This window comes from Emys orbicularis, chromosome 3 (genome assembly GCF_028017835.1).
Source record: "Emys orbicularis isolate rEmyOrb1 chromosome 3, rEmyOrb1.hap1, whole genome shotgun sequence".
Lineage (NCBI taxonomy): Eukaryota > Metazoa > Chordata > Testudines > Emydidae > Emys > Emys orbicularis.
The window spans coordinates 142,840,935-142,867,807 of record NC_088685.1 but is presented as its reverse complement, the minus strand read 5'-3'; the positions used below and the strand labels follow the sequence as shown (position 1 = coordinate 142,867,807).

At 43.8% G+C, this 26,873-nt stretch overlaps 1 protein-coding gene across 1 annotated transcript in view; it reads right to left on the bottom strand.

Annotated features, from left to right (window-relative positions):
* The window catches only part of SDCCAG8 (SHH signaling and ciliogenesis regulator SDCCAG8), a 158,029-nt gene that overhangs the window by 109,414 nt on the left and 21,742 nt on the right, over window positions 1-26,873 (bottom strand). The window contains exons 5-11 of the mRNA XM_065401267.1: window positions 25,628-25,753; window positions 25,172-25,312; window positions 23,040-23,104; window positions 21,372-21,560; window positions 19,876-20,014; window positions 10,094-10,246; window positions 3,796-3,930 (exon numbers count right to left, since the gene is read on the bottom strand). Of these exons, the coding sequence (XP_065257339.1) occupies window positions 3,796-3,930; window positions 10,094-10,246; window positions 19,876-20,014; window positions 21,372-21,560; window positions 23,040-23,104; window positions 25,172-25,312; window positions 25,628-25,753 (948 nt within the window). The remainder of the gene's footprint in view (window positions 1-3,795; window positions 3,931-10,093; window positions 10,247-19,875; window positions 20,015-21,371; window positions 21,561-23,039; window positions 23,105-25,171; window positions 25,313-25,627; window positions 25,754-26,873) is intronic.

Sequence of the window (26,873 nt, the reverse complement as noted above, 5' to 3'; positions counted from 1 at the left end):
TGTATTGTCATTAACTTTGAAATATGCAGTGCCTGCTAGATTCAATTATATTTGGATCAAGATTTTGTAAAATACTTATGCTGTCAGTATATGTGCTACTAAATACATTTAAACTACAGTTGCTGGTTATTAAATTTTCTTCCATTCTCTTTTTAAATCCAAAGATATTCTAGGATCACACTTTCAAATGCTAAAATTAAAGGATTTGTTACATTTCCAGAGCATGATTTCCTGTTTTGCCATTTTTTTCTCCAGGTAGGAATGAAAATCTTGAGATTGCACTGTAATTATTTTCAAAGTTGTACTGAAACACTATATTCTCATTAAGAGATTGAATATAAGTTCCTTAACAGCAACAACTTATTCAAATGTATACACGGACACTGAAAAAGCCAAAAAAGCACCCAAAGGACTTATTTTGGGTGGAGAGACAGAGATAACTCGTTTTCAGAAAGATAACTTATATTCCATTCTGGATCCTGACCTCTTCCAGACCAAAACATTTGATGACGTTCTCTGTGTTGTCTCCTACCTCAATCTATCCCAAATTTACAGGGCCAGAGGAAGTGTTTGCTCTTCCCCTCTCTACATTTTGGGAGCAGGTCTGTCTTCTTCCACATTCACTATCCAAGGGTTTAGTGGGCCCTGTTTGATGTCAAAAAGCAGAGGTTTTGGACAGGATCTGCGCCTCTCCTTCCCCATCTAAAACAATGACTCCCAATTTGTGTGTGACCATTTCAGGTTAACAATTCAACCTTAAATGCACACACAAAAATGTTATCCCCCAGCTCCTTACAGGGGATTCTACTTATGCTCTCCTAACACTTCAGGGGTGGGAGTTGCCATTCTTTCCCTCTCAATCTACCTTTCTCCTCCTCATTCCCTCTGTAACCCGCTGTGAAAGGGCATTACCAGCAGTACCCTGATCACTGACATAACTCCAGCTGAAACTGCAGTAAATTATATATTTTTTGTTAGGGGATTGTGAGTACCTGAGTGGTAATCACTGGGCTAATGAGGTAATTGGGAGAATGTAAGGGGAAGGACCAGGAACTAGAAGCAAGAAGCTCAAAAGGAGGCTCAGTAAGCGGCTCACAGGGTAAGCCTGTGTTGAGGAGTGAGGTCTGCAGGGAAGCCTCCCCTGTCTGTAAGCTTGCAGTACACTGTGTTACTATGTAAGAAAAGAATAAATACACACCTGGGTGAAAGATAACCTGGTGTGTGTTTGTGAGTGTGAAACCATATGAACTGACCAGTCACTGTGCAGTTCACTGGGTAGCAACGGAGGCACAGTGTAACACCCACTCACATTTTTCTCTATACTCCCTCCCCCACGTACAGCCTCCTCTTCTTAATTTTCCCCAGTCTCTCTTCTTTCACAGTCTCCCTCTGCCACCCAAATTCCCCTACCCATCCTATTCCTGTCTCTTCCCAGCGTTCTCTTTAAAAATATTATATATAAAAATAATAATTAATAATAGCAGCAGCAGCATACAGGAAAATCTAACTTCTGAGGGCCAACTGGCTTCAGTCCTCCTGCAAACAATGAGACAGGATGGTCCTCTTTACAAAAAACAGTCTCACCTCCTCATTCAAAATATGTAGGGAATCTTCACCAAGGACAGCCTGAGAATTCAGTCCCATTTAAAGTAATGGGAAATGGTCTTTTAAAAAACAGGAGGTGAGGGGGGAGATGCTCAAGAATTTAATGCCAAACCATGGGAGATGAGGGAAAAAAAATACTGAAATTCAATACAATGCCAAGAGTTACCAACTCTGCCTTTCTGCCTCCTCTTCATCAGAAGGGAGACTATAAGACAGGCTTCTTTCTCCTCTTCCCAGCTGAGGAGGAAAAAAAACTGCCTCCCATTCCACCTCTCAATATGCAGCGCATAGAGCTGAGGAATCCATGGGGGCAGCTAGAGGAATGGGAAGTGAGGAAAAGCTGACCAGAAGCTCATGCTACAGTGCCCCTTAGTGGCCAACAGAGCAAATTGCTCCAAGAAATTGCAGCTAGCTCAGAGGTGGGCAAACTTTTTGGGCCTAGGGCCACATCTGGGTGGGAAAATTGTATGCAGGGCCGGGGCAGGGGGTTGGGGTGCGGGACGGAGTGCGGGATGTTGGAGAGGGTGCGGTGTGCAGGAAGGGGCTCAAGGCAAGGGATTGGGGCAGAGGACGGATGCATGAGGGGGCTTAGGGAAGGGGGTTGGGGTGCAGGAGGAGGCTCAGGGCAGGGGTGCAGGAGAGGTGCGGGGTGTACCAGGGGGCTCAGGGCAGGGAGTTGGGGTGCAGGAGGGGAACGAGGTGCAGGCAGGGGGCTTAGGGCCAGGAGTTGGGGCAGGGTGCAGGCAGGTTCGGGCTCCTGCCCAGCACCGCTTACCTAAAGTGGCTCCGGGATGGCAGCAGCGCACACCAGGGCCAGGGCAGGCTCCCTGCATGCCTGCCCTTGCCCCACATCGCGCCGCTCCAGGAAGTGCTGTGGCCCCTGGGGGAAGGGGGGGGGAGAGCTCTGCGTGTGCTGCCCTTGCCGCGCCTCCAGGTACCTCCCCCAAAGCTCCCATTGGCTGTGGTTTCCTGTTCCCGGCCAATGGGAGCTGCGGGGGGCGGTGCCTGGAGGCAAGGGCAACGCACGGAGCCCTCTGACCCCCCATCCGGGGGCCACAGGGACGTGGTGCCGGCCGAATCTGAGAGCGGCGCGGGGCCCGCGGCGCCACGGGGGGCAATCCTGGGGGCCAGATCCTAAGCCCTGAGTAGCCGGATCCAGCCCGCGGGCTGTAGTTTGCCCACCCCTGAGCTAGCTATTGAGAAGCCCTCTCTGGCCTTGGGTTTAGAGGGCAGGCACACATCTCAAGTGTCTATTTCAACAGATATCACTCATTTTAGTACTAAAATCATCTATATTCTACACAAATTTGGTGTCCCCTCACCTTTATTGCTGAAAACTTTTTACATCAAAATAAAGAAGCTATAGGAATTATTTACACTAAAGAAAATTGATCCTACAGTATTTTATTTTTTCTGCTTGAATTTTTTTTTTGTCTCACTCATTCTGGGATATACAATGCATCCCACATTTGAGCCTGAGAAGACTGAAAGGTATGTTGGTGGCGAGGACCACCAAAACAGGGGATTTCAAGTTAAACCAGGATTGTATTTGTATACAAAACCAATTCAGCCTAAACAGCAGAAAGATGCCTTCTTAAAATGCATAAAACTAGCACTAGTATTACAAAGAACTATACTGAACAGAAAGTCTAAAGAAAATTAAAAAAAAAAATAGAGTTTTGAATTTTAACCCCAAAATAAATTTGTGCTACTCTTTACTCATTTTAGCATTGCAGAGCCAAAACAGCTATGGAAGAATGAGTTGAATCCTGTTCTATCCCCTGTATCAACAGAATTATTAATTAAATGTTGATTGCATAGTTAAGTGATTTTGCATGGACCAGAAAAAAAATAAAAGTTTGACTCTCAGATGTGATGCAAGGTTATAAACGCTATCTGTAAATTTTTGAGACAATTAAACATGGAACCTCAAAATGACGTAAATTTTAATGTTAAATATTTATTTTAGACTATTTAACCCCTTAAACTATGTTAAAGAGGAAAGAATACTGGTTCACAACATCATGCACCAGATTTTCATAATACAAGTGTTTGTTTTCAGAAAGCCAAATTTATCAATACCGTCTTTTCAAATATGTTTTATAGAAAATACACAGTACGAAGCATCTCTCACCATGTGATCTTTCAAACCATGGTAACAAGCAAATACTCATTTGAGATTCTCTCTACCTTATTAACTTCCATCTCCTGAGAGGTAAGTTGGTTTTGGGCTTCCTCTAGCTGGTTAGCTATTGAGTTCTTCTCTCTTGTAATTCTCTCTAACCGAGCCTCCAGTGTCGCCACATTCTGAGACAAAACCATCACCTGCAGAAAGAGAAACACTATAGTGAATTAACCAGAAACCTTATACAGGGCTAAGTTCTGCAGTCTTTGCTCTTTGAAAGCAATAGGAATTTTGCCCAACTAAGTACAGTGGACCCAATGCTGCATTTCTTCACATCAAAACTTGATTTTAAGGCAATAGGAATTTTGAGTGAGCAAGAAATGCAGGCTTTACTTGCATAAGGATTGCAGAATGATTAGAACAGCAAAGTTATTATTTTAAAGTGATTCAAGTAAACACCTGAAATATTTTCAGTCAGGCAAACTACTCTACAGGACTTTTCAATGTGCGTAATGATTTTGGAGCCATAGAATTTTGCCTACCAGTACCTGTAGAGGAGCAGCGCTTCTGCCTCTCCCCTGACTATATGAGGTGCTGCTTCCCCAACCCCACTCAGTTCCTTCACAGAGACTAGACTCTGATGCAGAGGAGATGGAGGACAGGTCATGGAATACATATCTGCATCACATCTCTAAGAACCACAGCTACAGTAAGTAACCATTTTCATTCTTTGAGTAGATGCAGCCATGTTTTCCAGTTAGGTGACTCAAGCAGTTTCCCTAAGGGATGGGACTCCCAGCCTATTTAAACAAGGACTGCAGGACCGCCTTCCCAAAGTTTGCATCTGTTCTGGATGCCACGGTAAAGGAGCAATGGTTTGTAAACATATGTATCGACCACCATATGGCAGCCCTGCAAATATCCATTATGCAGATGTCACTTAAGAACACTATTGACTTAGCTTGTGCTCTCATAGAATGAGCTTGCACTCGAAGCTGTTTTGCATGCAGCTTTGATGCAGGAAGTTACCCACTTACAGATCATCTGTAAGGAGACTGCCTATCCCTTCATATGGGGTTTAGTCCTGTCCACATAAAAGGCCAGACATTGTCCGACGTTCAATATGTGAAGATACTGCTCCTCTGGAGATTAATGTGGCTTAGGGAAAAAAACACAGGTAAGTATACCGCCTGGTTTAAATGAAACTGAGAGACCCCTTTAGACACAAATTTCAGTTGTGGCAACAATGTCAGAGAACTGCATGTAAGGAGGCTCTGCCAGCAAAGCCTGCAACTCTCCTACACTTCTCGCAGATTTTATTGCCATGAGGAATGCAAATTTTTGACATAAGAGTGAGGAAAGGGGCAAGATGCCAGAGGCTCGAATGGAGATCCCAAGATAGGTGCTATAACAGTGTTAAGGTCCCACAAGGGAACCGGTTCCCGCACCAGTGGATGGAAACAAAGGATTCCTTTCAAGAATCTTACCACCATGGCATTGGAAAACACTGATCTTCCATAAATGGATGAAAGGCTAAGATCACCACTAGATGCTCCCTCAATGAACCAAGCCTAAGACCCAACGACTGAAGATGCAGTAAATACTTCAAGATGTCTTGTATATTAACTAGTATGGGCTGAACTCCACGGGCCAAAGACCACACTGAAAAATGTTTCCACGATGCTGAACAGGACATTCTGATAGGGGGCTTTGTAGGACCTGTTGAACAGATGTTGAACGTTGTACTTCCTCCTCGTTCAATCACGGAGCAGCAATGCTGTGAAATGTAGGGAGCCGAATGCAGGATGCAGACTGTGGCCATGAATCTGTGTAAACAGGTTGGGATGGAGAGGAAGGGATATGGGAAGCTGAATCGACAGCATGAGAATATCAGAAAACCAGTACTGCCCTCAGTCATGCTGGGGCAGTGAGGATGAGCTTGGCCCAAGCCACTTTCAGCTTGAGGGCGAGCTGTGGAACAATTGGGATCAGAGGAAAAGCACACAGGAGAGCTGCCTATTGTGACAGACCCAGACCAGTGGGGTACAGGAGTCTGGTAGAGGGCAAATATACTGGTCACCAGATGAGTAGTTTTCTGTTCCCTGAGTGACCAGAGCAGGGGCTGCACTAGAGTAATCAGGAACCTGCTAGAACCAGGTAAGGCAGGCAGGCTAATTAGGACACCTGGAGCCAATTAAGAAGAAGCTGCTAGAATCAATTAAGGCAGGCTAATCAGGGCACCTGGGTTTTAAAAGGAGCTCACTTCAGTTTGTGGTGCGAGTGTGAGGAGCTGGGAGCAAGAGGCGCAAGGAGCTGAGGGTGAGAGGGTGTGCTGCTGGAGGACTGAGGAGCACAAGCGTTATCAGACACCAGGAGGAAGGTCCTGTGGTGAGAATAAGGAAGGTGTTTGGAGGAGGCCATGGGGAAGTAGCCCAGGGAGTTGTAGCTGTCATGCAGCAGTTACAGGAGGCACTATAGACAGCTGCAGTCCACAGGGCCCTGGGCTGGAACTCGGAGTAGAGGGCGGGCCCGGGTTCCCCCCAAACCTCCCAATTGACCTAGACTGTGGGTTCTTCCAGAGGGGAAGGTCTCTGGGCTGTTCCCCAACCCACATGGTGAATCTCTGAGGCAGGAAAATCCGCCAATAAGCGCAGGACCCACCAAGATAGAGGAGGAACTTTGTCACACTATTAAATCTGTCCTTTTGGAGACCTTGTCCTTCAGAGTGGTCTTAAACCTGCCCGGACATCTCTATTGTTCACTGTGGTTACAACTACGGAATTTGGGGGCAGATGGGAGTAAAAGCCCTCCTACACTGGGACAAAATAGCATTTCTCCATATGCTTTGCAGTAGGTGGTACTGAAGCTGGTATGGTCTAGGGTGCATTGTTGATAGGGAGGACTACTCTCCCAGGAGCAGACAGCTTCAGGATATCCATTAACTTATGAGTGTTCTCCTGCAGAAACTCCACTTGAATGCCCAGGAAGCAGCCGCATTCTGCAAAAGGTCCTGATAGGCCTTAAAATTCTTTGCTACTGGAGGACAGGAAGAGCCAGACACTGCTGCATCATCTGGGGATGAAGAGTAGGAAGTTAACTGGACTGGTGGAGCTGGAAGGGGCAGCTCCATGGATTCCGCACAGGGAAGGCTCACTGGTACCTGAACCTGCAGTAGGTCAATAGTTCCCACCACTGATCTGCCCGGTGACCTCACCTTAGAGTGAGCTGAGAAGTGCAACCTCTGTGATTGAGGAGTGTCCCACGGATTCCATGGAGGTCACTGATAAGGATAGGGCATTGGTGGCCAGCGGCCCCAGTTGTGACTGTGAGATGAATGCCAATCCCCTGGTAATGCTCCATAAACAGTCCCCGATGTGAGTCGTGTGATGGAGAGCAGGAGAAGGAAGATCCCGACCTCAACACTGAGGAGCTTCGGGATTCTGGGGATAAAGGTGGAGCCACTCCTGAGGAGCAAGTAACCAGTCTGACTCATCCATCACCCAGAATGAGCCAGGGACCAGCACCGATGATAAAAGTGGTACTGTTGGCACCAAGTACACTGGCGGTGTCAACCCCAAAGTCATCAGTGGTGCTGAATTTGAACTGCCACGTTGACATTCTTTCCCGGGTGTCTGGCTAGTGGGTCTTGCCCACATGCTCAGGGTCTAACTGATTGCAATATTTGGAGTCAGGAAGAAATTTCCCCGAGTCAGATTGGCAAAGACGCTGAAGGTTTTTCGCCTACCTCTGCAGCATGGGGCACGGGTCACTTGCAGGTTTAAATTAGTATAAATGATGAATTCTCAGTAACTCAAAGTCTTTAAATCATGATTTGAGGACTTCAGTAACTCAGCCACAGGTTATGGGTCTATTACAGGAGTGGTTGGGTGAGGTTCTGTGGTCTGAAATGTGCAAGTCAGACTAGATGATCAGGATAGTCCCTTCTGATAAAGTCTATGAGTCTATCGGTGGTGCTGATTGCAACAATGCCAAGGAGTTTCCCCAGGGCAAGGTCCCTTGCACTGAGCCCAGTACCAGCCTTGCTTCCGCAAACCGTGGAAGGGGAACATCAGAGTGTAGTGCCAACGGACCTAAGAGTTCAGCAGCCATTCACCCAATGGGGCTGTAAATGATGCAGCCCTGGCAAAGTCCTGGACCAAAGGACTGTAGCCACCTGGTATGCCACCGACAGAAATAAGTCAATGCTGGCATCACCCTCATCAGTACCAGACTCAACGAACACCCTGAGGCCGGAACCAGAGTCGACGGCACAGGGCTCTAACCTCCCTACTCTGTACTGGGTAATGGTTAGAGGCACCCCCATGAACCCTGTGCCAGTCCAAAGTCTTCCTGGGGTAGGAGGAAGAGTAGCCACAAGACCTGGAGTGGTCTTGTGTGACCTTTTTCTCAGCACACTAGATGGGGAATGTTCTTCCATCTCTTTGGAGAGGCGCACGCTCCAGAGTGCAAAGCAGCAGCACTCTAGGAACCTGAGGGGAACCTGCAATCCAGTGAGGGCCTCAGTGCTATAGTAGGCCTCATGGCCTATTCAAGCAGGTGCTGCTTTAGACAAGGGTCCCTAGCCACCCGAGTCCATTTCATGAACAATCTACAGATTGAACACTGTTCCTCGACATAGGCCTCACTCAAGCACAGCAAGCATCGCATGTGGGGATTGCTCCCCTCAGATGACAGACAATATTTAAACCCCTGTGAGGGCATCATAGAGGAATACTTAACTAAATACAACTAACACCAATCTAACTAATACTAAGGGTACTAACTAACTACATACAACAAGAAAACAAACACACACACACACACTAAACTGGTGAGAGATTGTGAGGTTAAGATCACCTAGTTCTCCAACTCCAGCCATGGGCAGTCAGAAGGAACTGAGGGGGCTCAGGGAGGCACCACCTCATGTAGACAGGGGAGGGTCTATAGCCACGAGGCACAATGCCACCCCTGTACAGTACTTCTAGGCAAAATTCACCAGCTCTAATGCGCTGGGCACGCACACACACAAGTGGAATACATGGCTGCATCTTCTCAAAGCAGCAGCAACAGGTTCTCTATTCCTGCAGCCTAGATAACATCTACTTACCTATCACTTACTTAGACTCTGATTTTGACTAACTGGTAGCAAGGGGAACTATCTTATGCCGAGAGAGAAACAGTTACAGAAACTCATCCTGTGACTATAGATTTACTTAAATTAATTCCTAAACTGAGGCAAAAATCTCACTACTATAACTAAAAGCAAATGCAGTGTAGCAGTAAACAAAAGCCAACTCAGTATGTTCAAAAATTACAATTTCATTTTTTCAAACAATATAGTTGAGTTAATATTTTGCTGAATGATAAAAAAAAACATTGTAACAATAAAACAAAGCTGTTAGCCCTTGAGCTGTTTAGCCCTGAAGCTGCCTAATGTAAGTGGAAATAATAGGGCCTGACAGTTCTAGGTTAACGTTATAGGAAGTCAAAAGCTGGACCTAGAAGGTTATGTATTCACAACTACACTTCAGCCATTATATATCTACCTGATTTATGGACCCAGGCCAGATTGTTCTTCTAACAAATCACTTGTTAGGGAACTAATACAACAAATTCAAGAAAAGATCAATTTAATGCATAGTACAAATAAAGTATTTTCCTGGTACTTAATTTCTATTTTTCAAAAGAAATCTTCCATTTCAGTTATCACTAGTAGATGTATAATCATAATTTTTCTACAAAGACACCCAGCAACTAACCCTAATTACCAACTATAAAAATCACAGTATTATTAGAATATATTGTTTTAGGCATGCATGGCACTTCAAAACGATATTAGAAGACTGCAAGTCCTCAAAGCAGGGATCAGTCTAAATAAGACAATATAGAGCATCATGAGAAGCTAAGCTTCAATAATAGTGAAAATTATGAAGTGCTTGTTTATAAGGCGATATTTATGTTGGAGTGCATACAGTGCTGATGAGGGGAGGAAACGAGGGACAACTATACCTGGGCCCTGAGCTCATAGGGCTCCCAAAACATCTGTAACTGGGATGAAATGGAAGAAGGTGGGGCCCCAGAGGACATGATATACCGGGACCCAAAATTTCTCTTGACAGTCTTGAGTGCATACTCTGTGGTTCTAAAGTACAGCCATAATTACACAATGAAATCTAATATGTACTACTTGCAAAAGATAAACCTCTGTCTTAAACAATCACTTTAATGCTGAGTCAGAAATGTTTCTGTTTACTCGGTTTACAAATCCATACAGTAGTTTTACTGTATCTAGCTTATTGATAGAAAAACATTGCATGTTCCTTAGCCACATATGGATTGGGGAAAAAAAATTACTAGTGTTACCGTTGATGCCAAGTCCTCTCTTTCTTTCTTCATTTCTCCTCGGAGGGCTTCTTTTTCACCGGCCCTCTTATCTAGTTGGGAAATTAGCTCCCTTTCAAGGCGATCTTTCTGTCTTTCCATCTCACTTTTCAGCTGTTCACACTGGACTAGAGCCTTTGGAAATATGAAATTTAGAATGCATTCCATTATTTAGACATAGGACAGGAAATAAACATTCCTCCAAAGCGAGGCATTAAGTAGAACAAGCCTGACCTTCTAGTCTAATGCTTTCAGAAGAACTAATTGGCTATTAAAACAAAGGTTCATGGCTGTGTAAAGATGCCTCTGCTTGTGTATTGGCATACAAAAAAATAAAACAAGATTGACAAAATGAGATCATGTACACACACACACACACACACACACACACACACACACACACACTTGATCTTTAAAAGACTACATGTCCAAGGACAACTTGGTTGTCCAACAAGAAAATAGTCATTTCACTTGTGTTTAGAACCTATAATAAAGTTGATGGGATTTTCCAGAGTAATGTGTGTTTTATAGATGTCTGTCCCTCTCTCAAAAGTCTGTTCCTGATATGATCTGTGCTTAAGAATTCTGTGTGCATTTCACCCAAGATTGTCAAGGAAAACTTTCTGTCAATGTTTGGTTCCTTGTAGACACCAATGAACGGTAGCTACATTCCATACTGCATGACAGGACAGTTCATTACAGTGGTCTACTCTCTTACTAAAGTGAAGTATTAGGTGCAAAAGGCTGAGTAGAGCCACAGAAGCAATTTGGCAAAGTAGAGGGCTGAAAGGGCAAATTATTCTTCTGATGTTCAGATTTCTCATAAATGATGCTGAGGAAGGAGGCCATTTATTGAAATTCCAGCTTCAGGATGTATATGCTGATTAAAATATTGGGCTAACTGACTAAAGTGCAAGTCATAAGTGGGTAACAAGGAAAAAACGGTTACTCACCTTCTCGTAACGGTTGTTCTTCGAGAGGTGTTGTTCATGTCCATTCCAATCAGGTGTATGCGCGCACACGTGCATGTTGGCCGGAAGTTTTTTCCCTTAGCAGCATCTGTCGGGTGAGCTTGGGCGCCCCCTGGAGTCGCGCCCTCGTGGCGCCTAATATATAGCCCAGCCGACCCGCCACCCCTTCAGTTCCTTCTTGCCGGCTACTCCGACAGAGGGGTAGGAGGGTGGGTATTAGAATGGACATGAACAACACATCTTGAAGAACAACAGTTACGAGAAGGTGAGTAAGCGTTTTTTCTTCTTTGAGTGCTTGTTCATGTCGATTCCAAATCGGGTGAGTCCCAAGCAAATTTTAGGAGGCGGGGTTGGAGCTGACCACTGACTGGAGCACTGCCCTACCAAAGGCCGCATCATCTCTGGCCTGCCTAGCGATTGCATAGGGTGCAGCGAAAGTCTGTATTGATGATCACATCGCCGCCCTGCAGATTTCCTGTGTGGGGACCTGAGCCAGGAAAGCTGTTGATGAAGCTTGTGCTCTTGTAGAGTGCGCCATTATCGGGGGTGCTGGGATTCCTGCTAGATTGTAGCACTCTGCAATGCAGGCCACAATCCATGATGAAATGCGCTGAGTTGAAACAGGCTGTCCCTTCATCCTGTCCGCTACTGCGACAAAGAGTTGTACCGACTTTCTGAACGGCTTGGTCCTTTCTATGTAGAAGGCCAGTGCTCTGTGGATGTCAAGAGTGTGGAGTCTCTGCTCCCTACCACTTGCATAAAGCTTAGGGTAGAAAACTGGAAGGAAAATGTCCTGGTTGAGGTGGAACTACGACACAACCTTGGGGAGGAAGGCCAGATGGGGCCGGATCTGAACCTTTTCCTTAAAAAACAAGGTGTAGGGCAGCTTGGACATTAGGGACCTGAGCTCAGACACCCTGCGGGCTGAGATGATCGCCACCAGGAACGCAACCTTGTACGAGAGGTAGAGCAGGAAGCATGTTGCTAGAGGCTCAAAGGGATGTCTCATGAGCCTACCGAGGACCAGGTTAAGATCCCAAGCAGGAAGCAGTTGGCGGACATGCGGGTACAACCTGTCAAGGCCCTTCAAGAAGCGACTGACCAGGGGGTTAGCGAAAACTGAGTGGCCCTGTACCCCCGGATGGAAAGCCGAGATGGCGGCCAGGTGTACTCTTATGGAGGACAAGGAGAGGCCTTCCTGCTTGAGGTGTAAAAGATAGCCTCAGTGCCTCAGGTTTTGGGTTAACGCCGGGGAGAAGTCGTGCTGAGCTGACCAGATTGAAAAATCTCCTCCACTTTGCCAGGTAAGTGGCCTTAGTGGAGGGTTTCCTACCGCCCAAGAGAACCTGTCTGACTTGTTCTGAACATGAGATCTCAAACAGATTTAGCCATGGAGCCTCCAGGCCATAAGATGTAGCGACTGCAAGTTTCGGTGTTGGAGCCGCCCATGATCCTGCGTGAGAAGGTCTGGGAAGAGTGGCAGGGTAATCGGGGGGCCCATGGACATGTCCAGGAGAGACGTGTACCAATGCTGGCGGGGCCATGCTGGAGCTATGAGAATGACCGAAGCCCGGTCTCTGCGGATCTTGAGCAGGACCCTGTGGACGAGCGGTATGGGTGGGAAGTCATACAGAAGCGCCCCCCCCCCCCCAAATGGAGGAGGAACACGTCCGCTGTGGAGCCCGGACTGTGATTCTGGAAAGAGCAGAACTGCTGACACTTCCTGTTGTGTCGCGTGGCGAAGAGGTCGATCAGGGGACAGCCCCATCTCCGGAAGAGCGATGCGACGTCCGGGCGAAGGGACCACTCGTGGCTGAGAAAAGACCTGCTGAGGAGGTCCGCCAGCTCGTTCTGGAAGGTACGACTCTTGCAGATCGACTGAGTGTTCTATACAAAAGTCCCATAACCTAAGGGCTTCCTGGCACAGGGGAGAGGAGTGTGCACCCCCCGTTTGTTGATATAGAACATCGCGGACGTATTGTCCGTCATGACTGATACACATCGACCCACTAGATATGGGCGGAATGACTGACACACTAGGCATACCGCCCTGAGCTCTCTGACACTGATGTGAAGACAGAGATCCATCTGCGACCAGAGGCCCCGAGTCCTGTGGACCCCCAAATGAGCTCTCCACCCCAAATCTGATGTGTCTGTTACTAGCGTCAGGGATGGCTGTGGGGCAGCGAAGGAGACTCCCGAGCACGCCTGCTGAGCGTCTGTCCACCACAGGAGCGAGATGAGGATGGGGGGAGGCAGGGTCACGATCCTGTCTAAGATGTCCCTGGCAGGCCTGTACACTGATGCAAGCCATGACTGTAGCGGTCAAAGCCTGAGTCTGGCGTGCCGAACCACATACGTACAGACCGCCATATGGCCGAGCAGTTTGAGACAATTTCTCACGGTGATGGTGGGGAACTTCCTGAGTCTCTGGATCATGGCGTCGAGGGCCTGGAATCTCACCTCCGGGAGGAATGCTCTGGCTTGAGTTGAGTCCAGGACCGCCCCTATGAACTCTAACCTCTGGACAGGGGACATAGTCAATTTCGCCTCGTTCAGTAGGAGGCCCAAATTCTCGAAGGTGGCTCTGATGAATGTCACCTGATCTTCCACCTGAGCCCTGGATCGGCCTTTGATCAGCCAATTATCGAGGTATGGGAACAACTGTACCTGATGTCTCCGCAGGAAGGCGGCGACGACTGCCATGCACTTGGTGAATACTTGAGGTGCTGCTGATAGGCCGAACAGAAGAACAGTAAATTGGTAATGGGAACCGTTTGAAGGCACCAGGGCCGAAGGTACCTGCATCGAGGTCGATGTAGACAACAGTGCAGGCATGGGAGACGGGTGTGACGACATCAAACAGGCTGGTGCCTAAGTCGGAGTCGGGCACGGTGCCGGAGTCGACGACGGTGCCGGCAGAAAGGGTGTCGAGACTGTAGGTGCCGGGTGCACTGCGGAAGGCAGCACAAAAGTGGCGGAGGTGACTGAAGACGTCGCTGAGCATGGGCCCTGGGTTCCTCCCTGGTCTTGGTGGTAAGCCCAGGGAGTCCAGAAGGGCCACTGAGGCGGGTTCTGCCAGTGCGGAGGCACCTGCTGCTCCCTTCTATCTCTGCCTGACCTCGCTCTATGGCTCCTGCTCCTACTTGAGCAGTAGGAGTCAGGCTCCGACTCCGAGGTCTCAGACACTGAAGACCACGGAGGAGCCGATTCTCGGTGCCTCGAACGTCGAGAGCTCGGGAAGGCTCTCTATCAGAGCGTGTGGGTGCCAATGGACAAGGCGAAGGATAGTGCCTCGACATTATAACAGGCTTTCCTTTCAAATGCACCGGAGAGCGGGGCTCCGTCAGTGCCGAGGGTTCCTCCCTGGCAGGCGAGAATGGTGCCGTCAGGTGGAGGAGATCTCTGGCAGCTTGATATGCTTCTGATGGGAGCTGAAGTTGCCGCGTAGGCGCCGGGGATCGAGGTGGGGCCGGACTTGACTGCCTCACCTGGGCAGGGGTCGACACAGTCCCAGAAGGAGATGCCAAGGAGTGGCCGGCCTGGGGTCGCACTTCTCGAGGCTTAGCCGGAGAAGAGCGGTCGTCCGGCTATCTCTTCTTTTGGGGCACCTGTGAATGGGAGTGGTGCCTACTGTCAGATGGGCCCTGAGAGGAGCCATGGTGGTGCCGGGCGTCTCTGGTGTCCTTCTTCGGCGCCGAAGATGCGGATGGCGCCAGGGCGCTCCGCAGATGACGCCGACGGAGTCGGGTCTCTCGAGCCCAGGTCAGATTGGGGGCGCAAAGCAGCCTCCTTGAGGCTCACCTTCAGCCGCTGTTCCCGTTCTTTAAGTGTTCTCGGGCAGAACTCGCGGCAGATCTTACAGCGATCTTTCTATGGGTCTCCCCCAGGCACCTGAGACACGACGAGTGTGGGTCGCTCTTAGGATGCGCTTGGCGCAAGCCACACAGTTCTTAAATCCTGGGGACCACTGCATGCCTTGGCGCCAGGCCGGGGGGAATCCCCAACAAATATACTATACTAAACTTTAACTATATACACAGAAAAACAAAGAGAACTTGCTAAGCAAGTGCCAAGGGAAGTTCCAGTTACCGTCACTGGCGATAAGAAGGAACTGAAGGGGTGGCGGGTTGGCAGGGCTATATATTAGGGGCCATGAGGGCATGACACCAGGGGGCACCCAGGCCGACCCGATGGATGCTGCTAAGGGAAAAATCTTCCTGCCAACGTGCACGTGTGCGCGCATACACCTGATTGGAATCGACATGAACAAGCACTCGAAGAACTGTTTCTCTCAACCAAACTGGGCTGCCCAGAGATGATGGACAGCAGGGATTTGCACAGCAAGCACAGTAATGATACCTCAGAGAAGATACTGTATAAACAAACACCAATCAGAAAATCTACATTTTGTGATTAAGTCCCTCCAGCAATGGAGTAGGAAAAGATTATTTTAAGTTGGTCTCATTTATTCATAGATTGGTCCTCTTTCAGCTAAATTAAGATATTCAAGGCATCCTGAAAGAGCATTTTGGCTTTGATTAAACTAGGTCTTGTTTCACTAACATTCTTTTTTCAGCTTTTCTATATCCTACTTCAAGGAATCCAGAAGCCCTAAATGGATTTTATTTCCTTTGCCTTTTAAGTTAGATTTTCAAATGAGTCGATGAGTAAGAAAAAAAAACCCTCTGTCCAATATGTTCCCTGTGTGCTGGTTGAGGAGGGGGGAGGAAAACTACACCATTTAATTATCTTTAAAGAGGAGTCTGGCTGAATCTTCCACGTGCCCACTATATGGAATTCGAGATCTCTGGTAGTATCTATCCCACATTTAGAAAACAGTTATCTGAGATTAAATTGATTAATGCGATCACCACCACCACCACTTTCTATAGAAATCTGAGCCACGGCTCAGCTCTAAATCTCAAGAATCAGAAACTTCTTTCTCTACAGCTTTTTCACCATTTGAGTGAGACAGGGCCATAAAAGCAAAATAAAAACACAACCTTACAAAAGGGACTAAAATATGTTGCAAGAAGAAATTTGTACTTGACAAATCCCCTGCTTCCCTTAATCAGATTAGTAGCTCACTTCAATTCTATGTTTAAAATCCATCTCTCAGGTTTGCTTCAACCTAGAAAGATTAACTTTGCCCTGTTAAAAATAAATAAAACTAACAGGGCAAGAGGCCATAAATAACAGAAATGCTAAATGTTTCCAAAGACTTAGAACCTAACACCTGTATCTTTCACAAACTGACAGTTATCTTAATACTTAAAACCTGCATTCAAAAATAAAACAATGTAAAACTTTAGAGCCTGCAAGTCCACTCAGTCCTACTTCTTGTTCAGCCAATCGCTCAGACAAACAAGTTTGTTTATATTGGAAGGAGATAATGCTGTCCGCTTCTTGTTTACGTCACCTGAAAGTGAGAACAGGTGTTCTCATGGCACTGTTGTAACCAGCATCACAAGATGTTTACATGCCAGATGCGCTAAAGATTCGTATATCCCTTGATGCTTCAATCACCGTTCCAGGGGATGTGTCCATGCTGATGATGGGTTCTGCTCTATAACAATCCAAAGCAGTGCTGACCAATGCATGCTCATTTTCATTATTTGAGTCAGATTCCACCAGCAGAAGGTTGGTTTTCTTTTTTGGTGATTTGGATTCTGTAGTTTCCACATCGGAGTGTTGCTCTTTTAAGACTTCTGAAAGCATGCTCCATACCTCGGCCCCCTCAGATTTTGGAAGGCACTTCAGATTCTTAAACCTTGGGTTGAGTGCTGTAGCTATCTTTAGAAATCTCACATTGGTACCTTGTTTGCATTTTGTCAGATCTGCAGTGAAAGTGTTCTTAAAATGAACAAGATGTGCTGGGTCATCATCCGAGACTGCTATAACATGACATATATGACAGAATGCAGGTAAAACAGAGCAGGGGACATACAGTTCTCCCCCAAGGAGTTCAGTCACAACTTTAATTAATGCATTATTTTTTTAAACGAGCATCATCAGCATGGAAGCATGTCCTCTGGAATAGTGGCCGAAGCATAGAAGGGGCATACGAATGTTTAGCATATCTGGCACATAAATACCTTTCAATGCCGGCTACAAAAGTGCCATGCAAACGTCTGTTCTCACTTTCTGGTGACATTGTAAATAAGAGGGCAGTATTATCTCCTATAAATGTAAACAAACTTGTTTGTCTTAGCAATTGGCTGAACAAGTAGGACTGAGTGGACTTGTAGGCTCTGAAGTTTTACATTGTTTGTTTTTGAGTGCAGTTATATAACAAAAAGAAATCTACATTTGTAAATTGCACCTTCGCGACAAAGACTGCACTACAGTACTTGTATGAGGTGAATTGAAAAATACTATTTCTTTTATCATTTTTACAGTGAAAATATAATAAAAATAATATAAACTTTGATTTCAATTATAACACAGAATACAATATATATGAAAATGTAGAAAAAATGTTCAAAATATTTAATAAATTTCAATTGGTATTCTATTGTTTAACAGTGTGATTAAAACTGACTAATTTTTTTAATCCCGATTAATTTTTAAGTTAATCGCATGAGTTAACTGCAATTAATCGACAGCCTAACCAAAATAGTCCCTATTTCTGACCTATGTTAAATTGAATATGATCTGGTGGAGAATATCTTCTGTATTTCTTATAATAAAATAAAAAGCAAATTTTCAGACAGAAAATAAAACCAAAGAAAAAGTAACTTGTCATTTTATATATGGCTTGAGCAAAACCAATGTTCTGCGCTCTCTTTGCCAGAAGCAGGTCACTAACATACATCAGTGCTATGCATCCGAAGAAGTGAGGTTTTTACCCACGAAAGCTTATGCCCAAATAAATCTGTTAGTCTTTAAGGTGCCACCAGACTCCTTGTTGTTTTTGAACATACATCAGTGGTTCTCAAACTTATTTGATCGGGCCCCCCTTCTTTGTGCCTGTAGTCGTTCATCCCCCTTTCCCCCTCCTCCCCCCAAGTACATATGCCGCCACCGAGCTCTGATGGCAGAGTGGAGAAGGTGCCCAGCTCTGAAGACAGCGCCATGCCAGCAGCAGCACAGAAGTACGGGTGGCAATGTGAAAAGCGATATTCATTAATATTACTTTTCACAGCAGACTTAGCACCCCATTACCACCCTTACTTCTGCGCTGCTGCTGCCACCCCAGGGCTGATAGTTGGAACCCTGCCACCTCCTGGTGAGGGATTGGGGGTGGGGTGGAAGGAGAGCCGGAGCCTCAGCTGCCTCCTGGTGAAGGAGGGGGTGGGAGGAGAGTGCAGGTGGCGGGGCTCCAGCTGTCCCCTTTATCCCCACCTTCTGGGTGTGCATGACCCTTCCTTATGAGCATCAGTTGCCTGGGGCTGACAGCCAGAGCTCTTAAAAACACACAGCTCATGCCTCCCTTGACGCATTCCTGCGTCTCCCTTGGGAGGCCCACTCCATAATTTGAGAACCACTGACATGCAATTGCAACTCTGAGAATAAAATATCACAGATGATATTGTAGATGCACAAATAAGGAAACCAATAATCCATGTAAAATTTTAATTCTGTGAGCAGGGAACAAAACTGAAAAACAGTTTAGGTCTCTAGTAGGGTATTACACATACTGATGAATGACTGTCACTGATTCCTGCTACACATGTATTTACAACTTTGAAAATCTGATACTAAGGTATTTAGGTACCTAAAGATGCAGATACCCACCTAGTGGAATTTTCAAAAGCACCTTGGTGCCTAACTCCATCTTCAGGCATGTAGATACCATTAGAAGTCTGGCTCCTGGTCACTAACGGTTAATGTTGTTAGTTAATAAGGGCTTTATTTCTTTAAATATCTCTATAGTGATTCAGTATGTGGTATTTCCCTCTCCCATCATCATTTCCCCCCTATTAACTCTGAAACTAGTTTTATGGTAATAATCTTTTTTTTAAGAACACATGCACTTTTATAGTGTCCCATAAATAAATACAGCAACTGATACCCAGTGGGAGCATTATGTTAATCTTGTCCTTTCTTAATAATGAAGTCATTTAATTAAAATGTTCTGATTTAGTAGTAATTCACTAATTACACAGTAGATGGCACTACATATCAAGATAATAATTTAATCTACATCAATTGAAGCTGACACCTATACAAAGTAATTAGTTTTAACATAAGCACTAGATCAGAAATTTGATTTTACCATAAACATTTTATACCATCCAAAAAAGCGTAATACATACATCACATGTATATATCATTTTACATCTTCACACAGTTATATGCATTTTAAACAATTAATGCCCACAAACACAAGGTCTCAGAACCTGAGCTCCAGACCAAGCATCTATACTGCAATTTTTTAGTGCTGCAGCCTGATCTCCGTGAGCCCAAGTCAGCTGACCCAGGCCAGTCACAGGTATGTTATTCCAGTGTAGACTTACCCAGAGAGATTAAGTTATTTGCCTGAGGCCACAATGCATATCAGTCTAAGAACCTGAATTAGAACTAAAAAAGTCAAGTTATGTGTTCAGATCACTAAGAATGTTTCCTCTCCAGAATCATGCTATTTCTCTTAAACAGTCTTATGAAGACCATCACAATATCAAACATTTTAAATGAGCCTTTATTTCAAGACAGCTACATGATCTGGGTATGAAATAGTGTTTTACGGCCTGGAGGGCTTATTGTCTTGATGATGTGGAAACAAATCTAATTAACACTTAAGACAGTTAAGAATACTGAAGAACTATACCATCCTCTTACTAAATTTACCTTCATTTTTTCTAAATTGGCTTCTTCAGTCATTTGCACAGCTTGTTTTACTTGTTCATAAGCACTAGATTCCCTTTGCTGCATCTCACTCAGGTTCCTTCTTACTGAAACAAGTGCACCCATTAAGTCATCTCTTTCTCTGCATCAGCAAAAAAAACACAGAGACAAGAAACATAAAACATTAATGGACTGAAAACAGCAGGGTCATAAGTAAAGTAAGACAAAAATCTGCATTAATATGTATTAAGTTTTAAAGACAGAGTAGCGCCAGCTCAGCACATACTAAAGTATAATGTGTAGGATGACCTCCTGTCCTTAAAAGCAGTGGGTTGTTAGTGAAGCTGCCAATAATGATGGCAGGGTTCATGTCAGGAATTTATCCAAGCTAAATAGTACAAGTATGACCTTGTTAAAAAAAAAAAAAAAAAAAAAATACAAGGTCAATGACAAGCTTCAGAAAAAACATAGGGCAAGGCAAAATGGGACAATTCTGACAATAATGAATAATTACGAATACATTTTTCTGCATTATATTTAAAGGAAAATTGCACTGAATCTGGTCCTCTAAGTTTCAGATCTAACAACCCATTGAGATGCATGGATCAGCCCACATATCTTGTTTCAAGCTATTCACAAACTCAGGAGGACAACAATGTATTGATTTATACTCTGCTTATGTTTCCCAGATTGATGGAGGGAAGGAAAGGAGATTTTGATACATGACTGGTTAGCTACCTGAGTTCCTGTTTGAACAAGTATTTTGTGGTATTATAAATGATATGTTAGAGTGCCTAGCATCTTGTATAGATTTTTTATTATTTAAACCTAATTAAAGAAAGAGGAACAGTTGCAATTGTTCTTTTAAAGACTGCCACAAAAATGTTGCCTTCTTTTTACCCACATATGGAATTACTTCCTTAAAAGTACACTAGTTTGAGGCGCAGAAAGCAAAATATTAAGTCCTGGACCAGACACAGGTTAAAGGTACAAACCAGCAAAAAGCAGACCTGAAATAATATTTACACAGACAAGACAAAAAAAAATGGCATGCACATACTTTGTTTTTTGTAGCTCAACTTTTCTACAGCTCCCAAAGATTCATGTAAACAGATCAAAAAGAATTGTTGCATGGAGTATTAAAACAACACCTGAAGGAACCCTGTCTGCAGGTATTGTACATCATAGTTACAAAACACCATTGAAATCTTGTTCCCATTGAAGTCAAAGGCAAAACTCCTAGGGACTTCTGTAGGGTCAGAATTTGACCCTATATTTACCACTGATTTTTAAGCAGAATTCCCAACAGAATTTTCCTACAGCACTACAACCTGAACACAGATGGGGGGAAAAAAAACAACCACCACACAATTTTTGGGAAACACTGTATTCTTGTGTTAAATGTTTAAAAAAAAGAAAAAGAAAACACTAGTAAAATTAGTATTCCCTATTAGAAGCAATCGAGCTTTTAATTACAACACAAATGTCCATGAACCTACTTTGTTAACCTTTCAATGGTCTGCATGTGGACATTGGAATGAGTCTGAGAAAGAACAGCCTCGTGTTGTGCGCATTTCAGACAAAGACCACCAACCCGGTTGGAATTACTTGTTGCAATAAGAGAATCTTGGTGCTTTAATCTTCCTTTTAAATCTTCACAATTCTTCTCAGATTCAGATAAATCTTTTCTGGAATTAAGAGAAGATATTGTTATAAGCAATAAACAAATGTTTCTACATTTATTTTAATAACTAGAAAGCTGTTATAACTAGAGGGACAAGGTGCATAGCCCATCAACTGTAAGGACATCCCAACATGCGAAGGGGGACCCAGTCAATCTGCGCGCACTTGCATTGAAGGCCAGTGACGATATGCTATTCTGCATTCTCCCCTGTAGCGCTGTCATCACTTCCTTGCCTGTGCCTGACCCCTAGAAATTAATCTGCAACAAGTGCCAATACAGGATAAAGGTGCCATATGATCCCTGGACCTGATGCCACAAGGTGCGGAGCACTCTGACTCTGATCCAGCAAAGCACTTAGGCTCATGCTTAACTTTAAGCATTTGAATTGCCCCATTGAATTCAATGCAACTACTCATATACATACAGTTAAGCAAATGTTTGTGTGCTTTGCTGGATCAGGGTCAGTGTCCTCAGCACCTTGAAAGATCAAGTCCCCTATAAGAAACATCATTAAGCAGGTGGCTGCATTCTCCACTGGCTGAAGCTTTCAAAGAATTTGAATACTCCAATTTATCTTTGGCTCTGATGTTTGTGCATGTTTTGCACTTCAGGATCATTCACTGTACTAGCGCAACTAGCGGTTACGTTTATTATTCAATTATCATTTAAGATGGAAAATATGGGGATTAGTACAAGAATTCTAAGGTGAACGAGGAACTGGCTAAAGCGGAGATGACAAAGGATTGTGCTAAAAGGAGAACTATTGGGCTGGAGGGATGTTATTAGTGTAGTTCCCTCAAGGATCAGTCTTGGGACTAATCGAAAATTTTAAATCAGATCAATTACCTTGGCACAGAAAGAAGGAGCGTACTAATTAAATTTGCTGATTACGCAAAGTTGGGAGGCATCATCAATATAGAAGAGGATCAGAAACAGGAAGAATTGGATGAATACTACTCCAGTACTCCTGGAGGACTGCAGTAATAGAATGTGGTGAAATTTAATAGTACTGTACTAAGTACTATTAACTTCTGGCACAAGATTTCTATTATGGGATAGGCCAATCGAATTTAACAGAAATTATATAACTTTTCTACACATTTCTTTTTTTTCTTTTATTTTGATCAGCTTACAAAATTTGAACAGAGTTTTATTTCTTCAAGAGAACTATCCTACAAAAGTCAAAGTCTAATAAAGGATCCTATTCTCTAGTAAATCTCTATATGATTTTTTAATATTGGCTTTATCCTTATTAAATTTGACAAATCTTTTCCATAAATGTCATGTAATTAACTTGTTTTAAAATTGTGTTATTAATTATATTTCAGGAAGAACTGTTTATATTAGAAAACATAAATGTTTAATTGTCACATGTGCCTGATTTGTTGAAAATGGAATTTAAAAAAGTAGAGTGCAAACCACTGAAAACACTTGTGGTTTTTTACAAATTATTTAAAGAAAACAAACGGCCATTTCAATTTACCTTATAGACCGTACTTGAGCTTCAAGTGTATCAGTCCTTTCTTGATAAAGAAGTTTTAGCTTCTCCTTTAGGAAAAGATGAAAGAAAACTGTATATGTTTTCCTCTTTCCTCACAATTATCTCCTCTTAGCGCTTTATAGATAAATCCAAAAATTAGCTATATTCACTAATTTCCCTTGAAGATAATCAAAAATTTTTTAACCCAAACCATAAGTTTCAGAACTAACTTTCCTTACTCTTCTTTTCAGAAAGCTTAGATAATGAACAGAACTCACACTGATGCTTACTTATTTCTACACATCGAGCCACATCCTTAGCTAGTGTAAATTGCCACAGATCCATTGATTTCAGTTGAGCTACTACGATTTATACAAGCTGATGATCTGACCAATTGGGTCTCATAACAGGGTGAGCCACCGCCAAAGTGCCTGTTCGTGGCCTGGGGCAGCACCCTGCCTTAGTTTCCCCTTCTATTCAGGGCCTTGTAAGAACTCCATAATCCAATGGTAATTAAAAACATTCCCCTTCTAAGGTCAAATTTTTTTAGTCCTTCCACACACTAGCCCTCCAGGCCCCAACCCTATTTCAGTGTCTCTCCTTGACTCAGGAGACTGCGAAGCAGGGTTCAGTTCAAACAGTCCCTTTATTACCTGAAGCACTCATCTCAGGCCAGATACAACTTCCCAGGCTTCTGTCTTGGACACTTCCAGCCATCTTAGCTCCCACTTGAGCTGCCTTTCCCCAGAAGTTTGTCCCTTCCTACCTTAGCTGACCATGCCTGGCCTGAGTTAATCACATGATCTCATCCATTATTACCCACCTGGGGAAGTGACCTGATCATGTCAAGTTTAGAGCTGAGGCCCCATTTTCCCTTAAAGGGGTCAGTCACCCTATGACAGGCCTGCCTTTGCTCCCACAGAAGTCAATAGAAATACTCCTAAATAGAGAAGATTTGGGGCCATTATGAAGAACCTGGCAAACTCTCTCATTACCACAACATGAATTATTCAATAGTTTAGTCGTATTTCTTGCTAAAAAGCTGAACATGAAAGAGATGTACCTGCAGTGGTTAAACAGCTTCAAATGTACCTGCAGTGGTTAAACTGCATGGTGATGTGGGGCTATAGTAATCCCTTATACAGAATCTCTCACTGTTGCTTCTTTCACCATGAATGATCAACCAATACACAAATGTCACACATGGACAAATAAGAGGAAAGAAAAGAGGCAACTACTGTGGAGACTTGAACTGTCACAGGGTTTAAGATGCTGGGAGCTAAGATGTCATCACAAAGATTTCTGGCTCTGCAGACAGAGGCACCAATGAAAATAATCTTTTCTATACAGTATAGTATTTTCTTGGCATAAATGAGTGATTAGGCATAATAATCTTGAAGCACCCAAATGTCCTTTAAAACTACATAGTTCTCTCACACATCACACACACAGATTACAGTACTTCATTCACCACAACTGTTAGGTAGAATCAAGTAAGTAGCAGTGACAGCAATACATCACCACCAGTTTAGGTTAGGAAGTGAAAAATACATGGTCAAGTTGAGATGACAGAGTAAGGACTTTCCCAAATGGAGTATCTCCAAGATACTGTGGGCCTTCTGTGCTGCATCTCTGAGAGGCACAATACAGAAATTGTAACCCCAGGGATGGGGATTAAGAAGAGATGAAGCCACTTTAGCACCGTCTGGATGCTGGGCTGCTCTGAAGACTGCAGAGACCCACAGTACTGGACGGCTGCCTAAGTTACCGTAGCCAGCTCTCGGCTGCCTGCAGGCATCAGTATTGTTTAGAATCTCCACAGCGCTATACATTGCAGCACCATACCAGACATGTGCCGTCTACCCCAGCTCCACCTTGACATGCTGAGATTTGCACAAAACAGCCTACCTATCACCACTGTCTAAAGGGACAATAAAATTAATTATCTTAAGACACTAAGAACATGAGCTTCAAGGGATAGATATTGACCTCAAAGACTCGGGGTTAAATCAATCAAATCTCCTCCTCCAAAACTCTCAGGAAATTAATCATCCTAAAAAATGCCACCAAGAAAGAGGAGCACTAAAATCTTTAGCCGAGATATGACACCGCAAAGAAATTATTTCAATACCAACCAATTCTAGCTGCCATTTTTCTGTTTCTGCAGTGGCTGTTGTGGCCAAAACCCGTTCTTTATTATGTGATGGTGATGACTTGGCAGGTTGACATAAAGAAGAATCATCAGCTCCTACAGTCCAGGAGTTCCGAACATTTGCCTGAAATACAATTGTAATGCTTCAGAGTTTAATCACAATAGCTGTTTAAGTAAAAATATTAACTATTGCTAAATAAAGAAAAATATTGAATGTTACTGTTAAAATGCACTAATGGAAGAATCTGTGCAGAATTTAATGTAGTTGCCCTCTGGGAAGAAGATAGTAATGTTGGGATCTCTAATCCAGCATTTTTCAAATTTTCATAAAGGTTTGGTTAAGGTTCAGTTTGAGAACAGAGTGACAGTTTGGACAGTTATTTAAATGAACCAGTTCACCAACACTTAATAAAAAAAAAAAAAAAAAAATCAAACTTACTGAAGCATCCAAAAGAGTTTGTTCTCTCAACGTCTGCTCTACAGCTAGAGATTTCAGTTCCTCATGGAGTTTCTCATTTTCAAGCACAACTACTTGTATCCGATCTTTCATCCCAGACAACTCCTCCTATGAGACCAAATACAAATACTGTACATAGACAGCTCCTAGATAAAGCTAGGACCATTTAAATACATCTTGATGTCACAGGCACAGTTGCACAAATAACTGATTTTTTGATTCACTTGCAGTTCCAAAAACTGAAAGAGATTCAGTTTGGGTCGAACCAAAATACTTTTTCAGATCAAACAAAATGTTTCATTCAACCCAAAATGAAAAGCTTCAGGTATTTTTAATAACAGCAAAGGAAATGAAGGGTTACAGTCACAAAAACCAGAGGAGGCAGCAATGTCCCCTCTTATACCTAATAGCCCAGTGGTGAGGGTTCTCATCTGAGACATGGAAAACCCAGGTTTGAATTGCTGCTCTGGAGAAGGGACTTGAGCCCAGGTCTCTTCTTTCCAAGTGAGTAAACGAACAACCAGACTATGGACTATTCTGGAGTGGGCCTCTCTCAATCTCTCCTGTCAAAGCTGTTCTACTTTGTATAAACACTTACATATTAATTAGAACAGAGACTGGATCCACGGTGTCCCAGGTGAGTTCCCTAACCACTGGCCTATCGAGTCTCTCTCACTCTCTCTCTGACCCAATGACTATTCAAGCATTTTGTACAAAGTGGGAATTTTAACCTGAGTCAATTCCCTCACATGTGTGTCTCCTAACCAGTGGGCCCCACACACCATCTCCATATCTGTTTTTGTGAATGTGGCCTAAATCCCCTGGTGAACGTAGCCACCCAAAATTGAAATGTTTTGTTTTGATAATGTTAAAAAACTGTTTGTTTTGACATTTCTAATTATTATTATTATTTTTACCATTTTGGTCAAAAAAATTCACCAGTTTCACTAATTCACCACAAATTTGTGAAATGTTTTGGTTGTTCCAAATCTCTTTTTCAGTAACAAAGTTTCATGTAAAATTTTTTACCTAGCTCTAGTCATGCATATATATTTCTTAAGATATTAGCAAAAGACTCATTCTTTTTTAATCCCATTGCAGGCACAATAAGCATGTTTGGTAATAGTCTAATTTGCACATTAATGCTGGTTAGATGGTTATTTGAGTAGGAAAAGTTATACAGGTCTGTCTCATCTTACGCGGGGGTTCCGTTCCGCGGTTAGTTCGT